Consider the following 19,267-nt stretch of genomic DNA (forward strand, 5'->3'; position numbering starts at 1 on the left):
GAGAGAAAAACGGTAGGTGGGTCATTAAAGGCATGTGTTGAACATACTGAGAAGCAGTGAAAGAACAAGGGAGAGAGAGAGAGAAGAAGAGAGAGGGAGAGACAAAACAAGAGTGGTTGCGCCTGTCATGGTTTTACTGACTTCAGTGGTGGATTTGGTGGGGATGGAAAACAAGACGCCATTTCGTGTTCCATTAATATATGCGGCACCATGGCCTCCTATCCCCGCACATACACGGAGGGGGCCTTGATCCCTTACATGTGGGGCTTCCAGCCCAGTGATAGCGCTCTGTAGTCGGGTGATGCAGCTTCAGGAGTAGCTCCTCATATTGGAGGAGTGTGTTTGTGTTGGCCCAGAATTAATAACTTTTCATTTAGTGCGGAAATGACAGGAATAGTAATTAAGGAAATGGAATGATTTTATTGGCCATGATGTTTATATTAAGTTCCAGATGTAAGGCAGCTGCTCATGCAGAGAGGCCCTGCCCCCGGAGCGATATCACTGGGCTAGAAGAAAGGGGGTGGTTTATTAAAGGAAGATAACAACACAAGCCAAATGCATTTCCCCATGTAAAAAAACATATAGCAGTGGTGGGTAGCCAATAAGACCAATATAATGTGCTGTTTTATGAATCAGGAAAGATTATGAAGTACTCTGCTATATGCCATATTTATAAATGTCCCTTGTAGCATTTTTGCAAGTGTGCCTTGTATTTGCACATATCAAATTACCCTATTACAGGCCCGATTTGCCTGACTGGAAAAGTTAATATTGAAGAGTGGTGGTTCAGCATTTTTTGGGTGGCCCAAACCCATGGTCGTCCCATCTCCTACTGTAATGGGGGCTTAACATCCCTTAACAAGCAGTGACAGAACTGTTGAGTCTCTCTATTGGAGGGCTGTGGGGCCCAGGGCCAGCCATGGTTCCTAATTTAAAGTCAAGAATTTGAACCTTGCTGGGGCCTACTCTCCTGTATGTCCATAGAAAAGACTGACACTGGTGGTTCTAGAATACGCCATCTTTGTCCACACTAACCCAGGTCTATTGGAGGTGGCGTGCCTGGTAACAGCAATCCCCAGTATGCGTCAACAAGCCTTTTGTCCAGATGGACACTTCCAGTAAACACAATATGGGTGTCCTCCTGGCTCCTGGACTAATTGTGTCTGATATGTTGTCTCTAAAGCTGATCTCCAAACAGTGTCATTAGAGTAATGGTCATGAGTGAGCTGCTTTAATCAGCCTTTACAGCTCTGGATGAGATGGGGATTTATTCAAGAAGGGCTGGAGGAGAAACAGTCCTATACATTGGAACATGGAAGGACTCTCTCGCTCCCTTTCTGAGAACCTTCTTCCATTGATTTGGGGTGTTCACCCATTCAAGTTATTTGTAATGGAGAACTCCTGAAGGAAGTTATTGGTTAACGTGTTGTGTGTGTGTGTGTGTGCGTGCTAGCGTGTGTGCATGCTGCGTAATTACACGCGTGTGTGTGTGCTTGCCTGTGAAAGTGTGCTTACGATATACAACTGAGATACGTGTCAAAATCTGGAAAGATTAATGGCACTAGAGTGATGTATTGCTCTTGAGTAACAACAAAGAGGACAAGCCACACGCTCATATTCAAAATTGCAGATACTCACACACGTATCATTTGCCAGAATTTAAGGATAACACGGAGGCAAAAGAACTGTTCCAAAAAAGCCTGTGTCAGGTTACTTTCTCCTTCACAATATCAAGATGAATGTTCTGCAAGCCACCATTTTGTGTTGAAATAGACAGTCTTTCAGTTACTGTTGTTTTTAATGCACTTTGCCCTCTTTTTTAATTCCTATAACAGCAATGGCAGGGCCCTGCCCATTCCTTTAGTGCTGTTTTGCTTCGCTGTGATGTGCTCCCATCTGGTTCCCAGTGAAAATGCATCACTCCATTAACATTGCCTGTGATCTAGAGGATGCTTTAATCTAAGACTATAAACTCCACTTAATTACATCCTCAAAAAGAGCTCTATTAGTATAATGCAATCAAATAGGGAATACATCCATTCTGGCAAGTCAAACATGCTAAAGTTGCCATTTAACAGGGTTCACTATTGTCTAAAGAACAGATCTTAAAATCATATTTAATACATTCAGGCCACTGCATACTGTATTGAATTTGCCAAGAAAAGGATGTATTGTTGATTGGCATGAGCTGCCATTTTTTGTGCAGTGAAAGAGCATAACAACTGAGACTTCAAACAAATCAACAGTCACTGTCATGGTCTCTGGTCTCTGTCAGTGTGGAAAACTGAGGTCTGACTTTACGCTTGACCTTTCATGCTTTCTATTACTTCCAGTCATATCTGTAATCACACCATTGTTTGATTAAACATCAGGAGAAAAAAAGTAAAAGTCTGGTTATAATTTCAACACAAAGACATTATTATGAAATGCAAGATGCAAAGCAATGACTTTTGTCATGGTGTCACGATAATAGATCTGGCTCTCACACAGTGTCACGATCGTGTTGATATGAACGAGAGGACCAAGGCGCAACATGATTTGAATACATCTTCTTTCATTTATAACGACGAAGATGATCACCAAACACTTATACAACACTAACAAAAACAACGACCGTGAAACTTCAAACGTAAGTGCACACACAAACTACTTACGTCGACATATACATATACAATGACCCACCAACAGCTAAAGCCTATGGCAGCCTTAAATATGGCTCCCAATTAGAGACAACAGAAATCAGCTGTCTCTAATTGAGAGCCCATTCCGGCCACCATAGACTTTCCTAGAAAACTACACACCCATAGACACAGCTAGAAACATACACTCAACACAAAACCATACCTACAACCAACACCCCCTCTACCATATAATACCCCAAAATACACACATACCCCCATGTCACACCCTGACCTAACTAAAATAATAAATAAAACAAATAATACTAAGGCCAGGGCGTGACACACAGTGACATAATAGATACGGTGAATACTCAGATAGCTCTCTATCTGTTCATAATTTAACCTTTTTTTATTGTTTATGTAACTAATGCCTGTCTCCCTGACATATCCAATAAGTGTCATTGTTACTTGATCCTCAATTCTTACAGAACTTTGAAAAATATATACAGTACCAGTCAAAAGTTTGGACACACCTACTCATTCAAAGGTTTATATTTATTTTTTACTATTTTTTACATTGTAGAATAATAGTGAAGACATAAAAACTATGAAATAACTATGTAGTAACCAAAAAAGTGTTAAACAAATCAAAATATATTTTAGATTCTTTAAAGTAGCCACCCTCTGCCTTGATGATAGCTTTGCACACTCTTGGCATTCTCTCAGCCAGCTTCAATTGGAATGCTTTTCCAAAAGACTTGAAGGAGTTCCCACATATGAAAATGTGTATTTTTTTATTTAACTAGGCAAGTCAGTTAAGAACAAATTCTTATTTACAATGACGGCCTACCCCAGCCAAACCCGGACGACACTGGGCCAATTGTGCGCCGCCCTATGCGACTCCCAATCACGGCTGGATGTGATGCTGCCTTGATTCAAACCAGGGACTGCAGTGATGCTTCTTGCATTGAGTTGCAGTGTCTTAGACCGCTGCGTCATGCGGGAGCCCACTTATTGGCTGCTTTTCCTTCACTCTGCAGTCCAACTCATCCCAAACCATCTCAAATGGGTTGAAGTCAGGTGATTGTGGAGGCCAGGTCATCTGATGCAGCACTCCATCCCTCTCCCTCTTGGTCAAATAGCCCTTACACTCTCTGGAGGTGTGTTTTGGGTCATTGTCTTGTTGAAAAACAAATGACAGTCCCACTAAGTGCAAACCAGATGGAATGGCGTATCGCTGCAGAATGCTGTGGTAGCCATGCTGGTTAAGTGTGCCTTGAATTCAAAATATATCACTGACAGTGTCACCAGCAAAGCACCCCCACACCATCACATCTCCTCCATGCTTCACGGTGGGTACCACACATGCGGAGATCATCCGTTCACCTACTCTGCGACTCAAAAAGAAACGGCAGTTGGAACCAAAAATCTCAAATTTGGACTCATCAGACCAAAGGACAGATTTCCACCAGTCTAATGTCCACTGCTCATGTTTCTTGGCCCAAGCAAGTCTCTTCTTCTTATTGGTGTCCTTTAGTAGTGGCTTCTTTGTAGCAATTTGACTGTGAAAGCCTGATTCACACAGTCTCCTCTGAACAGTTGATGTTAAGATGTGTCTGTTTCTTGAACTTTGTGAAGCATTTATTTGGGCTGCAATGTCTGAGGCTGGTCACTCTAATAAACTTATCCTCTACAGCAGAAGTAACTCTGGGTATTCCTTTCCTGTGGCGGTCCTCATGAGAGCCAATTTCAATTGTTTTAGCGACTGCACTTGAAGAAACTTTCAAAGTCCTTGAAATTTTCCGGATTGACTGACCTTCATGACTTAAAGTAATGATGGACTGTCGTTTCTCTTTGCTTATTTGAGCTGTTCTTGCCATAATATGGATTTGGTCTTTCACCAAATAGGGCTATCTTCTGCATACCTTGTCACAACACAAACCTTGTCACAACACAAATGATTTGCTCAAACGCATTAAGAAGGAAAGAAATTCGACAAATGAACTTTTAACAAGGCACACCTGTTAATTGAAATGCTTTCCTGGTGACTACCTCATGAAGCTGGTTGAGAGAACGCCAAGAGTGTGCAAAGCTGTCATCATGGCAAAGGGTGGTTACTTTGAAGAATCTAAAATCTAAAATATATTTTGATTTGTTTAACACTTTTTTGGTTACTACATGATTCAATATATGTTATTTCATAGTTTTGATGTCTTCACTATTATTCTACAATGTAGAAAATAGGAAAAAATAAAGAAAAAGCCGTTTGACTGATACTGTATATGTTCTCAGGTCAGTGGTAGTATCTTACTGGAGATAATGAAGGAGGTATACACATGTGTGGAGTGAAAACAAGGTGACTTTTTTTATCCACCTATCAATGTATTAGGGCAGGACAGTAGCCCCTTATTGGACAGGACAGTAGCCCCTTATTGGATTTCCCCCTTTATGAGTAATTATGTTTTATGTATTTAAAAAAAATCTAAATACTATACAAATAATATGAAATATTTGATTGAAAATTTATATGACGACCAGCAGTTCCGTTCATTGCGTAACATCCGACATTCAGAGTGAAGACTTCCTGCCTGCCAACCCAACGATGGCGTCCTGTTTTGAGGTTGGTGTTTTGGCAAATGAAAAGGTGTTTTTCATTATTTGTGATGAAGATAAACAATTATTGAAAGTAAATATGGCATTTGAAATGTGTTAGTGTACCCAATGGAGTACTCCTCTCTTTTACAGTCCAATGGCCAGCGCTAATAGCATTAGCAAGCTAACGTTAGGTAATTTGCTAGCATTTCAGACCATTCTCTTTCGAACTCTTAGCTAGTTAACGTTATATGTTTTCAATTTGCTTTTAGTTGCTGATGTTTGTAGTGGATTAGCATGATACGTAGAAAACGTTACCTTGCTTTGTCTTGCCACTGTAAGGTACAGCACGGATCCGACATTCGGAGTTAGTACTTTATGCAAGCTAGCTAATTAACGTTAGCTAAAACTATATTTTCCATAGGTATCTGCGTCGGTCACAGATGAACAGACCGAATGTGCTGCATCTCAGAAAAGAGAGGAGAGACTGCGAAAATTCCGGGAACTGCATTTCAAAAGGGTCTGTGTTCCAAGGTTATTCCATTTCAGACACATTTTAGTAACGTCATATGAAGCCTATCCTCATTTGAGTTTGGAAGTAGCTTGAGTTTACATGGTATATCTTGGATCTGCATTCTTTGTATTCACGTTCTGGAATTTATGTATTTTGTGGTATCCATTGCAGAATGAAGCACGCAAGCTCAATCACAATGAGGTTGTGGAGGAGGACAAAAGACTGAAGCTACCAACTAACTGGGAGGCAAAGAAAGCCCGTCTGGAGTGGGAACTAATGACTGATGAAAAGAAAAAGGTACATGTTCATCAACTGACTTAATTGTAATATATTAATTATATATGCCATTTAGCAGATGCTTTTATCCAAATTAGTCATGCTTGCATACATTTTACATATGGGTGGTCCTGGCAATCAAACCCACTATCCTGGCATTTTTAAGCGCAATGCTCTACCAACTGAGCTACATATGTCTGTCAGCTATGTTGAACATTATTATTATCACAGAGGCACTGCTTTCTGAATGAACCGTCACATGTGTAGGACAATGTTTTTTTTGTTGGCTGATGACAGAGAGCAGGATGTCAGAAGTCAACTGCAAGTTGTGTACCTTAGGATAATAGATAAGTAATAGAGGTCGACCGATTATGATTTTTCAACGCCGATACCGATTATTGGAGGACCAAAAAAAGCCGATACCGATTAATCGGCCAATTGTTATATTTATTTGTAATAATGACAATTACAACAATACTGAATGAACAATAAACACTTTTTTTTAACTTCATATAATGCATAAATAAAATCAATTTAGTCTCAAATAAATAATGAAACATGTTCAATTTGGTTTAAATAATGCAAAAACACAGTGTTGGAGAAGAAAGTAAAAGTGCAATATGTGCCATGTAAAAAAGCTAACGTTTAAGTTCCTTGCTCAGAACATGAGAACATATACATGAGTCTTCAATATTCCCAGTTAAGAAGTTTTAGGTTGTAGTTATTATAGGAATTATAGGACTATTTCTCTCTATACCATTTGTATTTCATATACCTTTGACTATTGGATGTTCTTATAGGCACTATAGTATTGCCAGCCTAATCTCGGGAGTTGATAGGCTTGAAGTCATAAACCGCGCTGTGCTTCAAACATTGCTAAAAGCTGTTTGAAGCAAACGCAGTAAAGTGCTGTTTGAATGAATGCTTACGAGCCTGCTGCTGCCTACCACCGCTCAGACTGCTCTATCAAATATCATCCTATACTTAATTATAATAAACACACAGAAATACGAGCCTTTGGTCATTAATATGGTCAAATCCGGAAACTATCATTTCGAAAACAAAACGTTTATTCTTTCAGTGAAATAAGGAACCGTTCAGTATTTTATCGAATGGATGGCAACACTAAGTCTAAATATTGCTGTTACATTGCACAACCTTCATTGTTATGTCATAATTATGTCAAATTCTGACAAGTTAATTACGGTCTTTGACAGGAAGAAATGGTCCTCACACAGTTCGCAACAAGCCAGGCGGCCCAAACTGCTGCATTATACCCTGGCTCTGCTTGCACTGAACGCAAGAGAAATTACAGAATTCCCATAGTGAATATTGCCTGCTAACGTGAATTTATTTTAACTACATATGTAGGTTGAAAAATATACTTGTGTATTGATAATAAGAAAGGCGTTGATGATTAGGTACATTTGTGCAACGATTGGGCTTTTTTCGCGAATGCACTTTTGTTAAATCATCACCCGTTTGGCAAAGTTGAAGTAGGCTGTGATTCAATGATAAATAACAGGCACCGCATTGATTATATGCAACGCAGGACAAGCTAGTTAACCTAGTAACATCATCAACCATGTGTAGTTCACTAGTGATTATGTGAAGAATTATATGTTTTTTTATAAGATAAGTTTAATGCTAGCTAGCAACTTACCCTGGCTTTTGCAGCCACAAGGTCCTTTTGATGCTGCACTCGCGTAACAGGGGGTCAGCCTGCCACGCAGTCTCCTCGTGGATTGCAATGTAATCAGCCATAATTACGTCCAAAAAGACTGATTACCGATTGTTATGAAAACTTGAAATAACCCTGATTAATCGGCCAAGCCGATTTAATTGATCGACCTCTAATAAGTAACGTTATAAGTTATATAGTAATTGTATGCACACTGTTGCTGTTTAGTGACTTGGTGTGTGTCTGTGGGATTTCAGGAGTGTGCGGCCAAAGGGGAGGACTATGACCGGGTGAAACTGCTAGAGATCAGTGCTGAGGATGCTGAGCGGTGGGAGAGAAAGAAGAAGAAGAAGAACCCTGACCCAGGATTCTCAGGTGAGAGAGATTACACAATTTTTTGAGCGAACTGGATAGCTATGCCTCAGCTGGTCAGTTTTTCTGAACAAGAAAAACTATGGTTTCTACTTATAAGCTATAACTGGTAAGGCCACATGTTCAGGAAGAGCTAAGGTCTGCCTCTTTAGCTGAGGGCCATTTAATCGTGCGCTTGGAGAGCATCTACCGGTATGTCATGCTGTACATCCTCAATCCATAAAAAAAAAATGCTATCATCTAAAATAAGATACGCCTGGAGATACAAGTGGGAAAGTGTGACTTTAATATTGTGCTGTAGAGCCTGGTTGTTTTTGAAGACACCAACTTGTTTTTGAAGACACCAAAGGCCAGTCAGTAATGCAGCAGAAGTTAGATTGTGGAAGACGACTACTGGAGGTGGTACTGTCATTCCACAACAGGGCAGCCCTGTACCAAGGTATTCTGTAACGGAATTCTGGGTGCGTGTAAAGACCCCTCGGGATAAATCATTTTTAACTACCTCCAATTTAATCTGCCAAAAGGGATCACTGCGTTCCCCAAATATGGCTGCCATCTGTTGCATCAAAACGTCTCTGAATTAAACCTCTGGGGAGAAAATTATCACCAGAGGGGCTTGAAAGCGGCCTCCTCATCTCCCCTAACCAGACGCAGGTTTTGTCGCAGAGCTTTGCGCCTGCTTGTCGTTTGTTCCGGTAATTATAACCTCTCTTGTTTGCTGCCATTGGCCCGCAGGTTACGCGGAGGCCCAGCTGCGACAGTACCAGCGCCTCACCAAACAGATCAAACCAGACATGGACGGCTACGAGAGGCAGCGAGAGCAGTGGTGAGCCGGAGCCCCCTTATAAAACTCCTCTCTCATTTTCCATTACTGAGTGTCTTTGATATTGTCTCCAATGAGTCGACCGTGCAGGGTTGCCTCCCAATGTCCTCAAGCACAAGTCCTATATATTGGTTTTGAAAAGGCACATGTTTCAAAGACTGTTTCCCCCATAAAACGGGTACTATGAAATGTTTTAATTGTGTCAAATGGATAATTGACGCTACTATCACACAGTTTTCACTGATCATGTGGACAAAGGATTCAATTAAATGTCAGGCAGTGTGCCCCACTCCTGCCCCTGGTTAGTTTTGATATTGTCACAAAATCATTTAATGTCTTAGGTGTCAATGTGAGGCATACGCTCAGAGAGGAACGGTATGGTTATAGTTATGGTGGGTTTTCTTGATCAGCCAAAGATGAGTTCAGCACCCACAGGTTTTTCGCCTTAATTGCTGCCACATGTGGAGCTGTGAAGGGTGCACTACACTACAGCATAATGTTTCCAGTCATAGAGATGGGTCATATTCAGCTTGGAGAGATGGATGGTGTTGAGGAGGATCATTTAAAATTGATATTGTGTTAACCGACTCTCCTGTTCTGTCTCACAGTGGCGAGGACTTCCACCCCACATCCAACAGCCTGATCCATGGGACCCACATCCCATCCAAGGAGGGCATCGACCGCATGGTGGAGGATGTGGAGAAACAGTAAGTGTAACAGAGATGAGAGCGAGATCCTAACCTCCTCTGACCTCCCATTTAATGTACTGGAGTCCAAAACAAGGTCCATTTGTGGAAAGAGTGAGAGCCCTCTGTGAATGGGAGAGGCAGACATGTGCGTGCATGAAACCAGGGCATATCTGATGCCTACTCAATGAATCCCAGTGTTGGGAGCCTGATGGGACTGGCTGATAAGGCTCTTTTATGGTATCTCCCGCTGGGGAGGTGCTGGAAAACTTAGAAAGAAGATATGTGGCCTAGTTAATGAGCCCTCCTCTCTGATTCTCACCCCTTAGATTACCCTAGTTTCTGGTGCATCTGCATGATTTGGTGTTAAGTTGGTCAGAACAGATTTTCCCCAATAAAGTAATGCATGGCGGTGCCTTTCAAAAGACTGGCCATGGAATAGAGCAGTCGAGCTGCACGTTAGACCTTCCGTACCAGCTAAGGTCAAGTCCTGAAGTCCCTCACACCTGACTAGCATATTCCCTTCCGTAGTGTCCCTTGGTTACATTTGCCTTCTATCTTTTCTCTCCTCTCAGTGCTAAACTATTTTTGAGAGGCCTTGTGTTAGTGATGCTCCTGTGAGAGATTAGACAGAGAAGGAGCTGCCAGGGCATGACGCACATCTCTGCTTTGAAGACACTAAGTTAAGGCTGTGCGTTAGAAAAGTGACTGTGTGCCAGCCTGTGTGTTCGAGTAGAAGAGTAAGGTTTTCCATTGGTGCTTTGGCATAATTATGAACTTGTAGACTGTCTTCGTTTAGGGATTGTTGCCTGTGTGTGTGTGTGTAAGTCATTCTGGAGAGGTCAGATTTTCAGTGACTGAATGAGGTTTTTCTACTATGATTGTCATTCTTTTGGTTTGTAAGTTGTGTCCTTTTTGCTTTCTTGACACTGATCCTTTGCTGTTCTTCACAGGATTGAGAAGCGGGCCAAATACAGCCGACGCAGGGCCTATAACGATGACGCAGACATCGACTACATCAATGAGAGGAACGCCAAGTTCAACAAGAAGGCAGAGCGGTTCTATGGCAAATACACAGCCGAGATCAAGCAGAATCTGGAGAGAGGCACAGCAGTCTAACTGGACTGGTCAATCTAATGGACACTACCATTTCCACTGCTTTGTTGTAACTGAAGGCCATAATTAGTCACTGTGATTACAGGACCGGCCATGTACATAGAAACCCCATTTCAGTTGGTCACAATGCTTACATATCAGAGATCTAAGTTTGTATTTTGACGCTGACATTTCTTTAGAGGCATTTTCTAACATTTTACTGTATTGTTACTATAACACTGTGAATCAGGTTGAATGGCTAACTCTTGAGTACAACCTGAATAATCTTGTAATGCTATTTTTGCCTTTCTGTCAATGTTTATTGTGTGAATGAACACGCATTAAAAAAAAGGGAACACTTATGAAATAACGTTTTTGTAATATAGCTGATTTGTAGGTCTTACCCTCAGATTGCTGCATGCAGTATGGGTTGGGTTGGGTGGGGGGTGGCTTAACGTGAGAATGAAACGCTATCATTCACCTTAAGGCTACACTGTGTTTATTAGTTATGCCAGCAGAAGAATGTGCTAGTGTAGGTGCACGAGGGGATAAACAAATTAAACAATTTCATCGTTATCACTCATCTCTGTTAAGCCGACTGCCCCCAAGCAGAATATGAGCTAGGAGAGGCTTGTGACCTAAAATGAGATCAAAGACAGTCAACAGATTCACATGCTATATTCAGTTTCTCATTCTGTATCGATGCACACTATGGGTTATTCAAAAATACGATGTGGGGGTCCTATAAACGCGAATAGAATTTGATCCTCATCCTTCGTAGTTTGAATCAGACATCTGTGTGATGTTTTGTCGTTCTGAATAAGCCTCATGGGATATGGTAATAAGATGGGGAAGAGGTGTTTCAAAGGTTAGCATGCAAGAAAATATTTACAAGTTTATGATTTCTTGGTAGATGGGGTGTGGGGGGTATACACCCTATAGGATTTTGTGTCACCTGTATCAGAATCCTATTGGAATTCTATTTGACTAATTATTTCCTATTGGGAATCAAAAGTAAGGATTTTGTCACCCCAATCACAATGCTATTATAGCTTGTTTTCTCAAATGAACCCATTAAATTATAATTTGTCATTGGTTCCAGTACAATACAACAGCATTAATTACTACATTTCCATTGATCAGTTCTGTCATTTCTGTTTGTCACCTGTAAGAAAGCCTGTCCTTTTAAGAGTGACTGATGACGTCACAACTAACGTGCGCTTGCAGTGTTAATTATCCTAACACCCAAGTTTAGCTCGCCAACTGTGGCTTTGCAGAGAATCTCCGGTTTTCTAACATTATTATTCTAACTATTTTATCCTTCACTGTGCGTAAATGCAAACACTGTGAGCACAGTATTTGTTTACTGACGAAGTTTGAAATGTTTTAGTGAAATTTTCGTTACTGCAGCATTTATCCACTCGTTTTTATGCTAGCTAAGAAACTATGGTAACAGTTGCTGTTAGCCACATTTTGCCTGTCAGCTGACTCGCTCGCTAGCTTTTGTAACTATTTGCATGTGGTTTTTGAATCGGTGTATTGTTATAGCAGATGAGAAGTTTTTTCTAAATGTTTGTGCCTTTTTATTATAGGCAAAACTACGCCATTTTCACGATTTCTGGTAGATCCCTTGTAGAAAAATCCTATAACATTTTGGAATCAGGCCTATTGGACTGCTATCCCATAGGATCTTATAGCATCGTATAGGAATCCAATACAAAAGTCCTATCAAATTTTGGAACCAGTCATATTGGACTCCTATTGGATAAAATCCTACAGGATATAAAGTCTATAGGATAGGTTCCAAAATATGATGATTTTCTATTGGATTTTTATATTTATTTGAATCCTTTTGGATTATTTGACTAGGGCAATCACTTTGGCATTTGATTCTACTTTGCAGAGTTGTTGGGACCTGGTTTGGTTCTCAGGTGAGGGTTGTTTCTTTTGGATTATCCTCTGATCAGCCTGAGGATATTGGCTGAAGATGTAAAGCGGGGGTGTCAAACTCATTTCATGGAGGCCTAGTGTCTGTTTTTTTCCTTTCAATTAAGTACTAGGCAACCAGGTGACGGGAGTTCCTTACTAATAAGTGACCTAAATTCATCAATCACGTACAAGGGAGGAGAGAACCCGCAGACACTCGGCCCTCTGTGGAATGAGTTTGACACGTGATGTAAAGGAAATAAATACTACAAAACATTAAATAACCAGCTTACATTTAAGGCTATAAAACTATGATAGTGCTTTGCATTTTAGCCTCATGGAGAGCCAACTTTGGCAGTTATCCTTAGTGGTCTTAAATGGGCAGCACCATACATTTTATAGGTATTTCCTCTCCCTTTTCACTATTGGGCCAATCCACAATCATGTGCCTGATGAGCAGGCAATGACCCACAGATACCATGTCATGTTTTTCCATCAGAGAGATCACATGAAAGGGCTTTTTCCCCGTACAATGTGAAGAGAATGTGATAGGTTAGCCAAACGGCTGTTGGAAGTTATTCTCTTTGAAGATTGATTAGATAAGAGCGTGTATCAATTAGAAATCTGCATGGAATTTGATTTGTTACACAGTGATAACTATTGTTAATACCCGTATTTATATGGTACAGGGCTAGGTGTTTTTGAATGAAAATCTAATTCATGTGATTTACCCAAATAGATGCTTGGTATCCCTGGTAGGATAAATGAAATATCAAATGAAGTTTGCCCGCAAGGGGAGACTTTTAGCATTTTTCTCACGACAAACTGAAAAGGCATTCTGTGTTCCACACACAATGTAATCCTTTATGCCCTGCTGTAAACACTAGTTTTTTTCTCTCCTAAAGATGTGTAAAGACACTTTTGTGGCATTGCCAGAATGTTCCCGATATAGGGCTCTATTCAATCAGATCCGCTTTAGCCGACATCTGCATAGCGGTTATTTTGATGGTGTAGGAGGTGGAACTGCGTTTGAGCTGTTAAATCCACAAGTGGCTCCCGGCATTATACCTAAAGTGAACATTGGCATTGGCTGCGTGGAGTTGCATTAACAGAAATACAGCCTTGTTTACAAGTTGAAACACTGGAATGTGAGATGTAATCTACACCTCCATTAGGAAGATAGAAATGCTAATTTGAATGATTTCTCAATATGAGCGTCATTATTTCTATATAGCCTACACTTTCTCGTTCTGAACTTCTAATGCCAGGGGCGGGTGTGGCTTCATGACAATGATCGCAAGAGCAGCTGCTCAGCGATTTGACAGCGCAAATGCAGTTTCACCTCCAACGCTGCCAAAACATCTGCTATGCGTGTGTCTGCTATCGCCGGCAAACCCTTGATCTGATTGAATCTAGCCCTTATAGACTACAGCTCCTTTTGTGGCCAGATCATACAATCAGAGGAGAGAAAATACCCTCATGTAAAAAGACAGAAGGGAGAATATCTGTCCTGAGGTGTGGCTGATTGCATTACTCCTGCCTGAACGCTTGCTCGTTATGCAGTAATTTATGCGTATAAAAGTAAAGATATAAGAAAATCCTTGTGCATGAGGAATCCTCTAGACACACAAGGATGACAAGTCAGACCTGCCTTTCCTCCTCCCCATCTAAAGAAATTACAAATGATTGTGGTTTGTTTGAGACTATGCACAATGACATTGATATTGACATCAAAGGTGTGGTGATCATACTTGCATTTTCATAGAGATAAGACAGTTGCTAAGCATGTACTGTATTGAACAATGTAGGATCTTTGTGTGGCATCTTTGATTGTGTGGCATGACATGGGAATATCAGATTCAAACCTCAAGCCATGGGATTGCAGTTTAATTTATTACTCCCCCATTGATAAAACACAGGAAATCACAGTTTATGGTAAATTAATCAGTTAAATTTACACATACGCCAAGATCTTGTCATAATAATAGGCTTACTGAGTGTCAGGTAAAATGCATCTGAAGGAAATTATCTGAATACTAGCCAGTTTTATGAGCCATAATGACACTTTGGGTTAGATCAGGTAACTCAGGAGAGAACATGTTCAAAAAAAGCTCAGTCATGTGTTAGCAGACATTTGGCATGTGTTAGCAGACATTTGGCATGTGTTAGCAGACATTTTCTCTCCTCTCCCTGAACAAAGAGTTTAACTCACCCGCCAAAACCAAACCCCACCTTCACAAATACTGCTCTATGAGTGTGGCTGTGACTTCTGGATGATGTATGGAAAGTTTATTACACTGAAATCTGAGCCTGAGTAAATCATTCATTAAAACCACTAAACATGAGGTGGCCGTGTTGAAGGTAGGTGCTATGACAAGCTAAACTATGCAGTTGTTTTTTTACCGGGGGTCCAATTCAGACCTCAAATCACTAACATAGCCATTGTCCCCCAATCAATTACTTACATTTGATTGGCTTTAACCACCAAAAACCATTCCATCACTAAACTAGTTGTCAGTGTCACTCATCTCTTGAAGTGTTGACTAATCAGAATACATTCTGCAGCACCACTTCAGTGGTGCAACTCTGACACTATGTGGTCAACATGTGCATCACAGCCAGGGGTGCAACTTTCACTGGGGGGAGCGTGACCTCCTCACATTCAGAAATGTCATTTTTGCCCCCCCCCCCCCCCCAGTTTTATCATTCTATTGTGACACAAAAAGCGGCATTGGTGTGCTTTAGAACCATGCGGACTCAGAGCGGTCAGGCAGGCTGTTTGGTGGTTTCAGCCGGCTGGAATTAGTATCGCGCGGACACCACAGAGTGCGAACAGAGGCAGCTGTTGTCTGTGTGTGTGTTTTTTCTTCTCTGAGTTGTAAAAGCAAGCAGAGCTACTAGCTACTCTATTTGACTGATGTAGCTGGCATGGTAACTGCTGTTTGATTTAACTAAAAAAAGTATTTATTCCCAGTGCTGAGCTAGTAGTGTATCTGACATGTAACGTTAGCTAGTGTTTAATCCCCTCTCGAAGTTCAGTGTGAAGTGAATAAACTAGCTAGCTAGTTAGTAGATACCACAGCCAGTTCAGTTCTAGCCTCTAGCTATCTGTCAGGTAGCAGTGTCTAACAGCTTGTGTGTATGGAAATGTTTTGTCCTGTTTCAACAGAAGTAAATTAACTCGGCTCGTTTTTGCCAGTTGATGTATGATTGTAGCTAGATATTGTTTTTGCTACATTCACAGTCAGTATAGCAATGTAACATCAGTTTCCCTGGCTAATTTCCTACTTTTCACACTGACACGGTATGAACAGCTCTACAGGCTTCACTGTCATGGTGCACAGTCAGTACACAACACTGCTCATCATGTCTTAGCAGGATCAGATGGTGACAGGTGTCCCAGTATGGTCAGACAGCCAGGCAAGACCAGTCTACGGAGCTCAGCTGAATTTTGCAGTATATTAATAACAGTATCAGTGAATGATACAAAGTTCCCTGTAATTGATGGGCAGACCTACAGTAGCAACAGGACAGCAGTTTAAAGTTACAGTCTGGGATCTGGGAATAATGGTAATTTCAATTATTAAACCATTGATTCTATTCTTGGATAATATAATGTATAAATGTACACCAAGGTAATTATTTGTCATGCCTCATTTTAGGAGGATCAGATGGTGACATGGGGTCTCAGCAGGGTCAGGCAGCCAGGGAAACTATTTTAAGGTGGTCGGACAAACCTCAAATTGATTTCCAAACTGTGTCAAGGATTGACAGTCTTTTTCCTGTTGACACAAAACATGTAAAACAAAAATGTGAGGAAGACCTGGGAGACACAACTGATGATGATGAATGGATTCAGATGTTAGAATGCCCCGTCATGTTGATATAATCTCAGGCATATTACTGCAGTTTAAGACCATCCATAGAAGGTACTATATGCCAGTGAAACTGAACATCATGCATTTAGAAGTAGTTCCTCTGCTGGAGGAGTCAAATCCAAATCGTGACATTTCAATATGTTATGCTATTGTGAAAGCTGGCTGAATTCTGGGAAAGAATATGTTCTTTTATCTCAGCATGTCTACAGATTCTCCCTGTTTTTGTTTGCTTGGAAATGTGGATACTGGAGACTTAACAGAAGAAACTGTGTAACCAAGCATTTATAGTGGCTAAGAAATGCAATGCCATTAGTTGGATGGTGGTTATCCTCCCACAATGTCACAATGGATGTTAAGGTATGTATCACTAGATTGGATTTATTACAAGATTAAGGGTATACTATGCAACTTTCATAAGGTCTGGATGCCTTATATGGAATACTGTACAACAAAAAGAGTGTATTGGAAACATGTCCACGTCAGGGGTGATACCTATTTAGGTGTTCCTTAGCTACTAGGTTGATCAGTCCTGGCCCTAGGGGTCTGCCGTACTGTTGGTTGTCACTCTAGCCTTGGCCTAACACATCTGAAACCAATAATGAATGGTTCATTAAGATCCTAAAGCTGAATGGGATGTGTTGGGTTGGGGCACTGCAGGGCAGTGGACCCCTAGACGCAGGACGGGGTGATCCAGCTATATTGTGTGCAAGTAAAAAGAGCTCTACAGTACTGTTAGGTCTATGATTTGAATTACAGTGAAGCATTTTACTCCTACTTTTGTCACTATACTTAAAATCAAACGATGACGATTAAGTTAAAGTGCAGGTGAACATTTTTGTCTCATCTGATATTTTGGTTAAAAAACTCAGGCCACAAAAAAATTAAACAATATACCATATTACTTCTTACTAGTAATATATTTATTGCTTTAGAAACAAAGCATGCTCAGTGTAATTTTAGCGGAGAAAATTTGTTTTGGCTGGTAAAAAAATCTGAGTGGCTGATATATTTTAAAATCTACCTGCCACAGTGGCTGGTGGACGGAAAAGTACATTTCACAAACGCGAGTGAAATGCTAGCACTGTGGAGCCCTGACTTCCGTTGACTAGTGAAATAGACATTTTGGCATTGTACCCGCCAATGCCAAAATCTACCTGCACTTGGCAGGTGGCGGGCATTACATTAAGCCCTGAACATATATTCTTATTAACAATAAAAGTGACACCAAAATGTTAAGAGTCAAATTAGATTGTTTAGAAATGAAGGAAATTAGGTTTGGATACCCCAAAAATTCTGACTGAGGACACCCAGACACCCCGCCAGGTTATGTCCCCCCCACTTCTAAAGCCAAAGTTGCGCCCCTGATTACAGCTGACTAATATAACAGCAGCAGCATATACTGGAGGAAACCTTGATTTGATTCTGCTATACTTAAAAATGATTTCATACTGCTGTATGCACACAACCTTTATATGTTGACTAATGCCACAACAAATTAAGTCATTCCTGTATTGGTAATTATTGAATGAGAAAACAGTTAAGTCAAGGAGCAAGGAATTTATTTTAATTGTCTTTATTGGTTCGCTAATCAGCACTAGACACCACAATACGCTTCCGGGACCCAGTGACCAAACAGGTTCCTGCATACTGTGAAGCACTCCACTCTTGGTGTTACTGTTGATGTGGTGGAAACTGAAATGGCTGTGGGCTTGGCCACTGAATTGTTCTGTGTGAACAAATAAAAGAGAAACTTTAGAATAATACAATTCAAGTGTGGCGCACAATACTTCAAGGAAACGTCTAAGAATTTTCAAATATAACATTTCTGCTAACTCAAACACTTGTGGCACTAACATGAATAATGCATGAGATTTATCTTTCTCTTGGGAGACATTTTAGGGATTGGGGAATCCTCAGGCTCTATGTCACTGTTCTGCAGCAAAGAGAAAACAAAAAGACTAAGTTGAGTAAAAATCATATCAGTTGTTTTAGAAGTTATTTTCTAGTCTCACTATCAACACACAAAGCATAACTATCAATACATTGTCCTAGATGAGCAAAAGCTCACTTGTCTACAGTACAGTCGTGGCCAAAAGTTTTGAGAATGACAAATATACATTTTCACAAAGTCTGCTGCCTCAGTTTGAATGATGGCAATTTGCATATACTCCAGAATGTTATGAAGAGTGATCAGATGAATTGCAAAGTCCCTCTTTGCCATGCAAATGAACCGAATCCCCCAAAACATTTCCACTGCATTTCAGCCCTGCCACAAAAGGACCAGCTGACATCATGTCAGTAATTCTCTCGTTAACACGGGTGTGAGTGTTGACGAGGACAAGGCTGGAGATCACTCTCATGCTGATTGAGTTTGAATAACAGACTGGAAGCTTCAAAAGGAATGTGGTGCTTGGAATCATTGTTCTTCCTCTGTCAATCATGGTTACCTGCAAGGAAACACGTGCCGTCATCATTGCTTTGCACAAAAAGGGCTTCACAGGCAAGGATATTGCTGCCAGTAAGATTGCACCTAAATCAACCATTTATTGGATCATCAAGAACTTCAAGGAGAGCGGTGCAATTGTTGTGAAGAAGGCTTCAGGGCACCCAAGAAAGTCCAGCAAGCGCCAGGACTATCTCCTAAAGTTGATTCAGCTGTGGGATTGAGGCACCACCAGTACAGAGCTTGCTCAGGAATGGCAGCAGGCATGTGTGAGTGCATCTGCACGCACAGTGAGGCAAAGACTTTTGAAGGATGGCCTAGTGTCAAGAAGGGCAGAAAAGAAGAACCTTCTCTCCAGGA

General features: G+C 40.8%; 1 protein-coding gene across 2 annotated transcripts; it reads left to right on the forward strand.

Moving 5' to 3' along the window:
* The first annotated feature begins 5,148 nt into the window (after positions 1–5,148).
* Positions 5,149–11,030, forward strand: LOC129811567 (pre-mRNA-splicing factor syf2). 2 transcript variants are annotated; one of them, XM_055862976.1, is made up of 7 exons: positions 5,149–5,241; positions 5,638–5,733; positions 5,899–6,024; positions 7,942–8,059; positions 8,792–8,882; positions 9,488–9,586; positions 10,519–11,030. In XM_055862976.1, the coding sequence occupies exons 1-7, from the start codon at positions 5,149–5,151 to the stop codon at positions 10,682–10,684; spliced, it is 789 nt and encodes a 262-aa protein (XP_055718951.1). In that variant the 3' UTR covers positions 10,685–11,030. The 2 variants fall into 2 exon arrangements, with proteins under 2 accessions (XP_055718951.1, XP_055718952.1); XM_055862977.1 differs by having other exon boundaries at positions 5,189–5,265.
* The last annotated feature ends 8,237 nt before the right edge of the window (positions 11,031–19,267 follow it).

Source organism: Salvelinus fontinalis, chromosome 15 (genome assembly GCF_029448725.1).
Source record: "Salvelinus fontinalis isolate EN_2023a chromosome 15, ASM2944872v1, whole genome shotgun sequence".
NCBI lineage: Eukaryota > Metazoa > Chordata > Actinopteri > Salmoniformes > Salmonidae > Salvelinus > Salvelinus fontinalis.

Coding starts and splice junctions, on each gene's coding strand:
- LOC129811567 (XM_055862976.1), top strand. CDS start 5,149: ATGACGACCAGCAGTTCCGTTCATTGCGTAACATCCGACATTCAGAGT. Junction 5,242..5,637: donor CGATGGCGTCCTGTTTTGAG/GTTGGTGTTTTG, acceptor TATTTTCCATAG/GTATCTGCGTCGGTCACAGA. Junction 8,060..8,791: donor CCCTGACCCAGGATTCTCAG/GTGAGAGAGATT, acceptor ATTGGCCCGCAG/GTTACGCGGAGGCCCAGCTG.